The sequence below is a fragment of the Poecilia latipinna genome, unplaced genomic scaffold, assembly GCF_001443285.1.
Source record: "Poecilia latipinna isolate Pla-1442-1.1 unplaced genomic scaffold, P_latipinna-1.0 Scaffold3298, whole genome shotgun sequence".
In the NCBI taxonomy this organism is placed as follows: domain Eukaryota; kingdom Metazoa; phylum Chordata; class Actinopteri; order Cyprinodontiformes; family Poeciliidae; genus Poecilia; species Poecilia latipinna.
This window is the reverse complement of record NW_015115914.1, coordinates 7,824-21,761: the sequence shown is the minus strand read 5'-3', so window position 1 is coordinate 21,761 and position 13,938 is coordinate 7,824. Positions and strand designations below refer to the sequence as shown.

Here is a 13,938-nt window from a genome sequence, read left to right as displayed (position 1 = left end):
TATATATATATATATAAACTATCAACAATAGTTGATCGTTGGGCTATCAACGATAGCTACTTGTTGATAGCCCAACGAGTAGCTATCAGTCGAAGCTGAAGTTAACTTCTGAATATAGCATCTAATTTGGAAAATAGCTGAAGGGCGATTACACTTATTTTTTCACTATCTTGAGCTTTTTTTGATGTGTTGTACTTTAAAAACTACAACACCTAGATATTTCAAACCTAACTAGATAGCAGAATAAATAAAACATTTGTGAAACCTAATTGATTTGTGAAATTTGTAAAATGTCAATGATTTCAGAATGTGTTTTGCATCTGAAACGCATTAGATCTGAATTATCAAATTGGCATTATTTGTTATTTTAACTTTCCATTTTCTTTATTTTTTTTATCTTTATTATAGCTGGAGTTGGACAGGAGTTTTGTCTGGTGGCTTCCTGGAGGGAGGCATCGGCTGAGCGAATGCTGCCAACAACTTTTCTCCTGCTATTACCTTTTTTGCTTTTTTTATATATAGAAACTATTCCTATCCGTAGCTCCATTTTTTATATTTGCTCTATTTTTTATTTTTACCTTAATACTTACCTGGTCAGTTGAGGTGACAGTGTACATCCTCTTGAATACTGGCAAATGTCAGAAGCACGTGGACTGAGCTGGTTACGTCAGATCAATCTGAATCTTTATTTCTCATTAAAGCAACTTCTTGTAATTTTAAGACATTGTTATAAAATTGCATCTATATTCTGCTGTAATGACTCCATTCTTGTCATTAAAAATTCTTGTAGCTTAGCCATAATGCTCCCTTATACAACTCACAGAAGAGACGATTGAAATAAAGGCACTTTTTGAAAGTATTTTCTGTAATTTTATTATAGAAATTGAGGACATGAAGAATTGATTAAAATTAAATCTGGTATAAAAAAAATCTTGTAAGTCATGTCATCCAGCCTTATACACTATATTGAATTATATGACTAACTGCATATTACTTAATATTTACATTTCTTTGCACTTAAAAGTGTTGCATTTTAATATCTCACTTGAATTCCTACATGCAAATACTTGATCAAATGTAAACAAAACGAAAAGGGAAGAAAAGGTTAGTGAAATATTACATGCAGTATTACAAATGAGGTTCAGTTTTATTGTAGGTACAAACAGGATAACAAAATGAACATCAGTTACTCAGACATCAGACTTGTTTGCCTTTACTGGTGATGAAAACTTGTCTCTCGAGGAGAGGAAGACCAGCTCAGGTCAGTCCAGGATGACTGCAGTGTCAGGGTAGCTAACAAAGGCTGCAGGTAGATTTTTGCATATCTGGTCATCCGGTTTCCAGATCCTAATTTAACCAAGTACTGTAAATAAAAAGTTAGTCCGCACTGTGATGATCCAGCAGACCGTGGACTGATGGACACCATACTGGTCAGCAGCTTCAGGTGCTTGGATCCAAGGGAAAGGTAATTGGCACAGCGGCTCAATCATGGCTCAGAAACGCATCACGAGGTGTTGCAAGGCAAACCTGAAAAATTAACAACAAAAAAACCTAATAAGGGTTCATATTTAGCTACACAACATAATCAAAAACTAATAAAGCCTAAGCTCTTTTTCAGAGTTTTGCTTGAAAATAACTTGACAATATCACAGGAAATTAAATGCTTAAGTGAAGCAGTTCTGGTATCACAATTTAAGAAACTGCAAAAAATATTTCAGAGGTGTAACACTTAAATTACTGTTAAGAAAATAAATTTAAAATAAGCTAGTTGTACAAACTTAACCATATGTTCAATATTAGATAAAATTAATGGTGTTTCAAATAAGGAAATTCACTTCAAATTATATCCGTGGTTCAATTAGCGTAATCTCTTATGCAGGATAGTTCTATTGAAACATATTAAACTAAGTTGAATTAAAATAACTTGGCATGTAGTTCTCTCTAAATTAGAACACAGCTAGTTTCTCTGTGAACTGAGCAGACATTCACAGGGGGTCGTGGCTCTGTGTGTGAGTTTAACCTTTTGACCACCTTGATAAGATTTAACAGCTGGTGTAAAACAATCTGGTCCTGCCAACAGAGTAGAGCTTCCTCTTGGAACAGGGTCATAAAAAACATCTGTCTTCATTCAAAAGAAAATAACACTTCTTTGATCTTAAAAACAGGTTTTTACTGGAACATAGTCAACTAGATTTAAATGAACTTAGCTAAGGACAGTCCCCTAATTTGAATACAGCAGAGAAGGGAAAACACGCCCTCCCTTTAAAAGTATAAGACCCGGAATCTTAACTTCAGATCGCTCCGGGGTTACCCGTGATGCTGTATCCGGGGAACGGTGCGTCGGTGAAATGGTTCCCCGTAACGTTTGTCGTGGTGTGTGGATGTCTGTGGAGTGAGGTAAATATTGAATTGGATGCTGGTTTGTGATTTTATTGAGTTTTGTCAGTTTCATTAGTTGTTTGTCTAATAAATGTTTATGTTTTGGACTTGGAAAAACGTTTTGTCTTGTCTTTATGGTTCAGCTGATACAATGACGGCATCGATGAATCTGGGCAGAAGAGAGAATAAAACTAGTCAAAAGATTTTAATTCTTTCTCTTCTGATAAAATGAACATTACTGAGTAAGAGAGAACTGAAACATTTACTACGGGAGGATGTAACTTCATAGCCTAATCCTAATTTTCTAAGCAGAATCTCAGAGAAAAGAAAAAGCAAAATTACAACTGTGTAACAGATGAACAGATTATAGCAGCCAAATAGAAAAATTCACTCTAATGTGGATTATAATTATGAAACAAACAGCAAAGGTACGATGTCATATTTTTGGGATTTGGGAAATAGGTGATTCTTTACCATTTGTACCACTTGTTCTGTGGATTTTTCATGTGGATCGGTGACACTACGGCTGTAAAGCAAAGGTTTTGGACTTTAATTTGACCGGCTACCTGTGTGGTTAGGATCATGTTGCTCGGTGTTGGTAGAACATAAAGATGGAATAATTTTCCGAGGGCTGAAGCGTTGCTGCCCTCGGCTGTTCTTAAATTACTGTGCTCGGTATCAGAGGGGCGCTCCGACTGCATGTTAAATGTATTTTATATAATTGTAATATAAACAAAAACTAAGGAGTTGCCTAAAAATAATTTCATACTCCGTACAAACGCATATATCAACACACACACTGGCTTACCTTGTGCCAAATCGCTGCCTCTGTTCTCAGCCTATTACCGTAACAGTGGATTTCCTCCCGCATTATTTTCCTCCAACAAATTATTCCACTAAACGAGGCACGTACAGCTCCCTTTTAACCACCGTCTTCCCATTTCTGACGCTGGATCTTCAGTATCCTCAAGCTTTGAAACAGCAGGCAGCTACAAACCGTGTGTTAACTTTAGTGGCTAAGTTTTGGCTACGGTCCACTGTCTCCTTGATATCAGCAGGAAAATGAAAAAAAAAAAAACAACTAAGCACTGGATGGTACCAGCTAATGGACACAACGGCACACAACAAAACTCAGTTGTTGTACCAGTAGCTCGCAGATATTTTAACTTTTGCATCTTGTTCATGGAACAGCTCTTGCAGTTGTGGTTAAAAACAATAGGAGCAAACGGAACCCGGAAACAATCTATGTGGCGAAAATTTAAACGGAAGTACGTCACCATTGTGGCATATAGACATATATAAGCTCACCTGCAGTGTAGTCTGCAGGGTGTGAGCAGTGCAGTCTTCGGTCACATGGCATGCAGCGCCAGAGGAAAAAAAGAAACCTCTACTAGGTAGCTGTGACAGTGTTTTTCTCACTGTTCTCTATTCTCAATAATTACATTCGTTTAGCATAAATGCTGCGTCATACCTTTTCATTTTAGTTGGCCGTGCTATGCTAGCTTGAAGAGAAAAGCAGCATGACAAAGTTGACAGGCAATCAGAAAGATGAGCTTGTCAAATAACATTTGAATAAATTGTTTTTACTTATGTTCTATAATAATGGTTGTAACATTTTAAATTGTATATAAAATCATATTTCTAATTTAAAACTTTATCATTTTTATTTTTATATTTTTCCCCTTCAAGTTTTGAGTCCCCTCTAGAGCCTTAGGTGGCCTCCACTTTGAAAACATTGAGCTAATTAAGCTCAATCATTTTTAATTTGCTGTTTGTTTGTACAAACAGCAAAGTACAAACCTTCGCTGTTTGTACTGCTGCTGGCTGTGAACTTAGTCTGCTTTTTGAGATGTGGTTTAACTCTGCCCTTTGATGTGGGAAGAAGACACATTAGCAGGAAGGAGGTAAAGTAGCTAAAACTGGCATACCATTTTCCTATGTCATCTCCTGTGGAATGTGACTCAGCCCTTTTCCCACAATAATCTTCAAAGCCACATGTGGTGTTATGTGTTTTTAATAGTAATGTTGGTGGCTCAGTGATAGTACAGCAGAAGAATGTATGTTAGAGAGCAGAAAAGAACAACCAGTCTTCTAGTAGTCTTATAGAAAAAGGCAGTACACTTACAAGATATCACTTATATGGTATTGGGTACACTGGAATAATAGAAACAGAGAAATTTGACATGGAGCTAGCAAGAAGAAAATCTCTGACATCTTTGAATACTTTAAGATGATCGCTCACAATAATCTTAAATAAAAATAATTAACCTCTTGACCTCCAAAATTCTCAGCATCTGGAAATGTCAACTATTATTTTGATCAGCAAAGATATATCAGTCTTGCACAGCAGAAACAAACTTAAAGCTGTTGAAAGAGTAAAAATCAGGCCTGATGAGTAAAAATATAAGGGATTAGAGAGCCAACTAGAAATCCTAGAAAAAAATGTTGTTTTTTTTTGAAGAATTGTAGTTTTCAGGAGGCAAATCAAAACTTGAAGAGTACTCTGCCTCAACAAGCACCCTGCACTCCCAATACACTAAAACAAATGTCTTTATTGTCATATCTGTCGATTACATAAAAGAAAACAGTCACTGACAGTCAACATATACCATAATTAGTTTGGCTACAAATCATTTTAATAACTAAATACGATTACAGCTAAATAGGATTTAATTGACTCTCCTGTTACTAAACATGAGTTTGACAAAAACTTTGTGACAATGCTGAATTTACTAATTTTTTGAATTATGTCCATCTGAGTGACAAGACTGCCACAATTTCAGCAGCAGATGTCACTAGTGAGGAATGAATGAACCACCGAGTAATGAACCTCTGGGCAACACAATGGACTGGGAAGCTTCATTGTTTCATGAGGCTTTGTTTGGCCATCATTGATGCACACCTGTATCAAATAAGTGAAATTCCTTGCATCCACTCAAAATTTTTTTACTGGGATGGATCAAAAAAACAAAGTTAAAATCATCAGTCCAATTTATTAACGCCAAACAATTTATAGCAATGTATTGGAACAACAGAGAAAAGTTAACCATTTCAGCGCTGGACCACTGCCATGAGGCCTTAAGGGCCCCAAACATTAAAATTCAATTCCTTTTTTAGGCCTCTAACTGAGCCTCTAACTTGAAGTTATTTCCTTAACTTCACATGATCATGTGAAGTTGCAACTCTTTTAGCTGCATGTGAGCAGCTAAAAGAGTTAGAGTAAAGACACAGAATCATATATCCAGAACACTCACCAGCAGTCATTCAGCTCTGGTTACGAGAGATTAATTTCTTTCAGGTGCGTTGGAGCAGGGATGAATCTAAAAGTTGCAGGATGGTGGCTCTCAGGGACTGGACTTGGGCACCCTTTCAATGGAGTCTTCTGGAACATAAAGACATTTGTAACAAATGTGAGACGGACCTTTTCATTTTAGCCTTAGAACTCTCCTATTGAGGGCATTTCTGTCCAATCTGTTTTTTAATGTGAATCATGAACACTGACCTTAGGGCCTGAAACCACACCAGATCTACTTTTGCTCTCTAGTCTGCTGGAAAATTGGGTAGGATGATGTACACAGAAAATAGAACATGTTAAAGTCAATGGGATCTTGCACATCACAGACAAATCTGTGTGGCTCTGTCTCTGATTCGCCTGTCAAGACAGACATGATTTTGTTTGGAGCTACGCGACAATGTCATGGAACTGTCACGGGTGAGACTCAGTGGCAAAGTGAAACACATCTGCTTTGGAGGAAAATACAAACTAAATAATTTTACCCACAAAACAAATAGTGTACTTACCCGTGGTGGGACCTTAGAAGTACATAGAAAAGCGAAAGAGTGAGCGTTGTATATGCTGGCATTCTTTATCCAGCATATATGGAATGCCAGCGTAACGCAAAGTATTCACATGTATATGATCCTGCTGGTGTCCCATAGAGAAACTGTCGTGTCAGAGACTCTATGTCCTGTAAAAATCTGGTTGTTGAAAAGTCAGATGCAAGCGGTGTGTTTGATAATTTATTTGATCTTCTGGGTTCTTAAGTGATTTCCTGGATGAATTGTTGTGCTCCTGAAGAAACTGGTTTGTAATCTTTTCCAGATTAACAGAGCTAAATAACTTTGTTTCTCATCTGTTCTGTAATTGCTTTAAACTGGGGCGACACACTGGCGACCTGTCCAGGATGTACCCCGCCTCTCGCCCGGAACGTTAGCTGGAGATAGGCACCAGCACCCCTCCCGACCCCACTGAGGGACAAGGGTGTTCAGAAAATGGATGGATGGATGGGGCATTGCATTTTATTCAGTAATTCTGTGTTGATTGACCGTGACTGAAGTTCTAATATGGCATGAGAGGCAAACAGTTCTGTGTGTGTTTTCCAGGTTGCTGGTCGGGGCTCCCTTTGAATACACAGGACAACTGCAAACTGGTGATGTTTATAAATGTCCACTGGATATCAAAAGCTCTTCAAACTGCAGCCGTCTTGACCTTGGTGAGCAAACCTTAAATCATCAGTAGATCATGAAAATGTGGCAGAGGTGTTTTCAAATAATTGCTGCATTATGAACAAAGCATGATGGGGTTTCATTGAAGTATAACTATGTATTGCTTGAGATGACATATGTAGCATATGATGTATGCCAGGGGTGTCCAAAGTCAGTCCTCGAGAGCCAGCATCCTGCATGTTTTAGTTCTCTCCCTGGTTCAGCACACCTGCATCAAATGATAGCTTGTTAGAAGGCCTAAGGAGAACATTGACTTGCTGAAGAGGTTGTTATTACCACTAGAGAGAGAATTAAAACATACAAGATGCCGGCCCTCGAGGACCGACTTTGGACACCCCTGATGTATGGTCTTTACAACACAATGCAAAAAGGTATTCTTACATACCCCTCAATCTCATTGTGGCATCAGTATAATGTATGGTGGTGCATTTATTGATGACAAAAGTGATGACAGATATGAGAGGAACCGGGAACAACAAGAAGCAACAAGGAGCTGTACGACTGTAGAAATCAGAGGAGGATAGCAGAAACCGAGAGGCATAAATGCTGGAGAGGTTAATATGTCTAACTAACAGGATGAATGTCGGCTGGAAGGGAGACATGCAAAGATAACTCAGGTAAAATTACTTGAATAAACACAGAATTAATGCACAATTAAAACAGAGCATAAAATGATCTACTCAAAAAAAAAAGCAAAAAAGTACAACATAAATCTGAATGCAAATATAGAAAATATATTTCTATACAAACTTTGGTTTGTGATGAAACCAAAGTCCCAAAGATTATGACATTCATAGTCTGAGAAGATTAAGCTGGTGAGATATAAAATTATTGAATCAAAATCTGAAGTATTTGCTCAACTAGCAACAACAATATTACTCTCTGCCACTTTTTCCTTTAAAAATAAAGGTATAGCCTGACTTAACGGATGTTATTGTATATTTTTAACATCAAGACCACACAACACTTCCTATAGTTAACACTGCTGACCTTCATTTTAGTGCTCTCTCAGATGTTGGGTTTATCCCTGCATGAAATTGTGATTTATGAATGGTCAGGAGTCCAGAGGCAGCTCATGTCTATTGGCTTTTGATAAAAATTCCTAGTGAAAGAGTCCATTGGCATGAATAGAATAGAATCACCTGCAGCAGCAGTGTTACTTGCACACCTTTTGGTAACCTCCCTTCCCCTCAAAAGCTAGCATTTTTTTTCTTCTTTTTTTTTTTTTTTTTTTTTTTTTAGCTTAAAAACTTTAATAAAATCCTTGTTCAAATTCTCCTAAACACCATAACGTTTCCACTCTGGCCATATGTCTACAATGTTCAACACAATATTCTCACACCATATGCACACAATATGCCAAACTCTGAGCAGACATATGCAATAGGTGATTTGTGTTTTTACATTTATGATGTTTATTATTGTTATATTCTTTTCACATATGTATATATTTTCCATACAGGTTTGTTAGTGTGGGGGAAATTTGGTTATTCTACATTTTGTTGGAATTGTTCCTGCTCCCTGCGTTTACTGTGAGTTTCACTCACTCACTTCATGTACCAGGATGCTGACTACTGCCTCGTGGATTTCCATGATCTAGAGAAGAGTATTTTCAGAATGTGATGACATCATTTCTGGTTTCAAGTTAATTGAATCAGTCCTGTGGGTGTCACAATCCTCTGTAATTGACAACTTTTTATTCTACAAGTCATGATGTCATCTCATTTGTTTTCATATTGAGGAGTATTTCCTGTGAATAAAAGGTCCATTTTAGAGAATTCCAAGCTCCTGAATATTTGTTTTAAATCAACTCATATTAAAAATGAATTTGGCATAATTTAGTTTTCTTTAACCAAGAGCTGTCCAGTGAATGCTGCTGCTTAAGTTTGTATCGTATCATACTCCTCATCTTATATGTCAAGCATTAAGATTTGTCCTCCTAGAACGTCAGCTGAGTTTTTCTTCACTGATGGAGCCATAATACTTCTATTGTTAAAAGTTATCATCAGGGGCACGGTATAGGGGGGAAAGTGATGACAATTCTAGGGTCCCTGACCAACAGGGGGCCCTCCACAATTTAATTATTTATTTTTAGTTCAGAAATTAAAAAAAAATCGGGACTCTGTCAATTACAAAATTAATCATATTGTATTTTCAAAGTTTGTTTTTAGCAGTAAAAATTTAATGTTCCCATTCCCAGATCAAAAAACATACATCCATATTTTCCCTGAACACCCCTATCTGTGTTAAATGGTTCGTTCCTGCTTGGAGCGCTTCACCATGACGCTGTTCACCCGAAGACAGTGGAAAACACGAACGATTGTGGCAGTTACTGTGCTGCTAAGAAAAGTTATAAAATCAGGTTTTCAAAAAAGAGAGAGAGAAAAAGGCAAGAGTGTTAATTTATAACCCAGTTTTTCTCCAAGAGAGGTGAGTAGACTGTGTGAGATTATCAAACATTTAGCATAGTTAGTTTAGCTACAAACAGCTGTTTCCCTCCTTTTCACTAGCATTTAATGAATTAAGGAAAAACATTACCAACATATTCATATGTTTAACTTGTCCCTTGTACCTTTTACCACTTACAACAGATGAGTCAATCAGCAGCAGCTCTAATCCACGTCCCTCCTGACCCGTTTTCTTCTGAGTCAAATTAAAGCTGCAGTATGTCACTTTTTTATATTTTTTTCACATATTTTTTAAAACTGTCATTATGTTGTGACAGTATAGTATGAGAGGTAATCTGTGAAAAATCTATTTCCTCCGCCTTCTCCCAGTGCTAGAAACAACCAGTCAGTGGCAGGAGAGGTTTAGTGCTGTCAATCACAATCTCATGTGGTGCTGCTCATCCTTCCTCTCCCTCGATTTGTGCCGTGCTGCAGTTAGCATAGCACAGAGCTGTGCAGATTCAAACTGTGAATGCTCAGTTTAGTTAGCATAGCTACCAATGACGGCAGATAAATGGTTTCTTGTAATAAGTTGTTTCTCCACCATTAGCACATTTAGCAGTGAGTGAATGAGGCTAATTGACAGCACTAAGAGGGTCCTACTATAGTTTTGATTGGTTGTTTTGGTCAGAACGGTGCATTACTTTAATTACTTTTATTACTTTAACCAGTAATAGTAGTTCAGGAAGGAGATGGAGGAGATTGATTGTTTTCACAGATTATCTGTCTCATAACAAACTGCTACGACATGGTGACAGAAAACATGGAGAAAACATATTTTTTTATTAAAGTTATGTACTGCAGCTTGAATAAAATGCAACTACATAGCCTTTTTGAGAAGTCTGGATTGCTCGTTGCACGTTGCTTTTGACTGTTGCTCATGGGGAGAAACATTTCAGTGTCTAAAACAAAATTAAGCAACCTACTTGCATACTGGATGTGGACTGTTGGATGTTAAATTCATGAGCAGTAAATATTGTGCTAATTATCAGTATTGAACCAAAGAAAGCAAGGCAGATGCAAGCCTTTAAAATTGTGACGCTTTTTATGGGTCAAATAGACTCAAAAAATTGTAACAGCTGCGCAGGGGGCCCCAAAAAAAATTTTGTCAGGGGGCCCACAATTCCTTTCAGCGCCCCTGGTTATCATTGTAAGGTAATAGTTTAAAAAGACAATTTCAGAGATGAATTAATAGATACTGCTTTGATTTGTTTTGGTGTTATTTTTTTTGTCTTTATCCAAATATTAGAACATAATTCCATATTTACCATCAAATGGTTATGCCTAGGCATAACCAAGGGGGCCTTGTTAAAGTTTCCTTGCTGTCTGGCAGCACTCTCCTTTAAATTGTTGTTTTTCCTACAGAGCTTTTTGGGATGATGCTTATGTCCGAAATGCGATTTTGTTCCATTCAAGGTGGAAAAAAGGAAAGGACCTGATTAATCCAAAGAAAATCCTAAATGCCTTAACATAAGGATAGCTGAATGTAGTGATCAAGTGTGCTACATTTTATTTTTTACATCTAGATTGTTTTGATTCTGATCAGGAAAACTTTCTCTGGACAACGTGACAGAGAGGAAGGACAAGATGAGACTAGGAATGACACTGACCTCCAATTCCAAGGATAACAGCTTTGTGGTGAGTTATAAAAAACATACTGAGTTTGAAATGAATTCATGTTAGCTAGGATTCAACAGCAGACATGGAGGAGGACTCTATCATACTGTTTGGTCAAAGCTTTCTGTCCCTTCAACACCTACCAATAGATATTGCTTGGAGCGATTTGGAACAATTACTGGCATGGGCTCATTCTCATCAGTCACTTCATTAGAAGCAGCTTGCAGGTAGATTCAGCAAGATGTTGGAACTAGTGCTGGGTGATATGAGGAAAATCTAATATCCTGATATATTTTTGCTATATCACGATAGACAATATAGATCACGGTATTCTTAACTGAGCTCCAATGTTATTTTAAACTATAGACCCCTTGCAGCATGATGTCTGCAAGTTCCTGCCCCCATTTCTCTGCTAGATTTAAATGTAAGCTCATATAAAAAGTGATGCAGTATTTTGCTATGAACTGTCTACACCATGACTAGATAACATGGTGAGAAATAAGTTTTAACTAAGAAAAAAATAGCGAGGGAGAGGGAAGTAGGTCAGTTATGCTTGACTTTGACAAACTTAACATATAGATGGGCTGTGATATATGGTGTTTTGGTTCAGCTTAAAAGTAAAAAAGGCGACCTACTCACAAACTGACAGATCATCAGTAAAGCAGCTGTTTAAATGAGCTAATCAGCCACCCTGTGTTAGCGTGGCTAATAGCAGCGGTGGCTAATCTACCACAGCAATCACTCATTAATAATCGCAAAATACAGGTGTGCTGTGGTGGCGCAGGGGTTAAGCACAGCCCACATATGGAGGCCTTAGTCCTCAACGCAGCTGTCGCAGGTTCAATTCCTGGCCTTGGCGACCTTTGCTGCATGTCTTCCCCCTTCTCTCATTACCCACTTTCCTGTCAATTAACTATCAAATAAAGGCCACTAGAACCAAATAATAAAAAAAAATTGCAAAATACACATCAAACTGTAACTGAATGTTCTGTTCTATGTAGGGTAATGTTTGAGTGTTTTTGGAGCTGAATCCTGATGCATAAAGTTGCGTTGTTGTCAGATGCTATGGCAATGAATCTCTGTGTATCGTAAAGCCAACAGAGAGCGAGAAGAAAAAGAATGAGTAGTTTTGAGTTATTTTTCCCATTGCATAGCATTAAATGAATCATACCTACGTCTCCAGGTTTCACTTTAACGGATTAGTTCTACCGCGGCAGCGCGGCTATGAACGGCATGTAAAAGAATACGTAGTCTGATTGGGGGGGAAATAAATTTGTGGTACAGCCTTTTGTGGCAATAGTTTTATAACATGTTTGGCAAATTACCTAATTTTGTTCGACATCCTCCATATAAAATCCAAACCACTGTCAAATTATTGATCCAGCGCTGTTTCTCTTTGGAACTAGACTAGTTCATTTGACTCCTCTTCAGTTACCATCTCAGGGTGCATTCACACTGCAGCCTGAAGTGACTCAATTCCGATATTTTGGCAATTCCGATTTTTTTGCTGGAGCTGTTCACACTGCCAATGAATGCGAAATGTATGCGTTCTGCAGTCTGAACGGGCAAACGACCTGAAAGTGTCCTGCATGCGCAGTAGAGGGCGCAATAGTGTCAGCGTTCTCAGTTTTCTACCAACTGCCATAAAAAGAAGAAGTAGTGCTCAGTGTTTGCGGAAGTAAACATGGAGGCTAACGGTGGAGCTTAGCTTACACATTCGAAGTTGTTGCCAGGCCGGAGCATATTGTTTGTTTTCTCCGAGCAGCGTGATTGGTAGAACATTTTCAGGTTGGGAGTGGGGAGGGACTAGTGATGCATTCATAGGATGTCGGATAAACCATACTCACAGTGAATTTGACGGCGAAAGTTTATTATTTGAACAACAATTTGCGATATATAGCCAATTTAACTATCGTAAATTGAAATGATCGCTGTACATCGAGTATACTCGATATATTGTCCAGCCCTAGTTGGAACTAGTGGTGGGAATTCGTTTGAATACAGCAATAGTGTTTTTCAGCATCCAATCTGATTGTTGTTATTTATTGATTTATTGATTTATTTAGAAGCAAAAATCATCTTCCAGTGGGCATAGAAAATAATTTGCCCACTGGAAATTATCCGGTGGCATTTGTTTTGTGTATTTAGTAAAATACACAATAAAAGCAAAGAAACATGACTTTGTCATTCATGATTGTTGTTTAAATACATTTTATTGTGTTTAGGGGTGTACCAGAAACACAGTAAAATGGTTCCAACTTAGGACTTTGGTATGTAAAAAAAAAAAACGTGATTAATTGAGTTAAAACTGGAGATAATTCAAACCCACGTGATTAGTTAACTAAAATGAACATGTTTAAGTTCTGGCCCAAGTTGGAACATTTGGAGTTTGGTCCATCTCAAAGAATATCACAGTTTTTTTATTACTGTTTTCTTCAGCAAGGTGCTTTCACCACTAGGCCTGTCACGATAACAAATTTTGCTGAGCGATTAATGGTCTAAAAAATTATTGCGATAAACGATAATATTGTTTCAAGACCAGTTGACACTGATTTAATAGAAATAACTAAAATGCATGTGATTTCCTGCCATAGATAGATGCACTTTATTTTCAAAAGAACACATAACACTGGAACTGATAAACTAAATAAACAAAACAACCAAAAACAAAAATAAAATGGACTCTCAGACTCCATTAACAAAAAACGTACTTGAATAAAAACTAAACAACATAAAGCCAAATTGGAAATAAATACTGCATTCAACAGAAAGAGTGCAGATTATGAAGTCTGTATTGCCCTTCAGTAATCACTACATTTAAATAGAGAAGATGGGCACATCCGACTACCTAATGCAGTAGTTCATACTACACAATTTTTTGCCCCTATTTTCCCCTTACGATAATCTTAGAACGTTGGGCGTTCCAAGATTGTCGCTGGTGATTTCGTAACCGATCATCCTGCAGTGTGTGGTGTGTTACGGTAGATCG

The 13,938-nt window shown here is 37.5% G+C and overlaps 1 protein-coding gene across 3 annotated transcripts in view; it reads left to right on the top strand.

Annotated features, from left to right (window-relative positions):
* LOC106940611 (integrin alpha-11-like) overlaps positions 1–13,938 on the top strand; it is a 40,698-nt gene that overhangs the window by 19,030 nt on the left and 7,730 nt on the right. Inside the window, exons 1-3 of one of the 3 annotated variants that reach the window (XM_015023389.1) lie at positions 1,974–2,397; positions 6,763–6,872; positions 10,879–10,970. In XM_015023389.1, coding sequence (XP_014878875.1) covers positions 10,920–10,970 — 51 coding nt within the window. In that variant the 5' untranslated portion in view covers positions 1,974–2,397; positions 6,763–6,872; positions 10,879–10,919. Of the gene's footprint in view, positions 1–1,973; positions 2,398–6,762; positions 6,873–10,858; positions 10,971–13,938 lie in introns of those variants that run through there. The other 2 variants (XM_015023390.1, XM_015023388.1) reach the window with 2 other exon arrangements.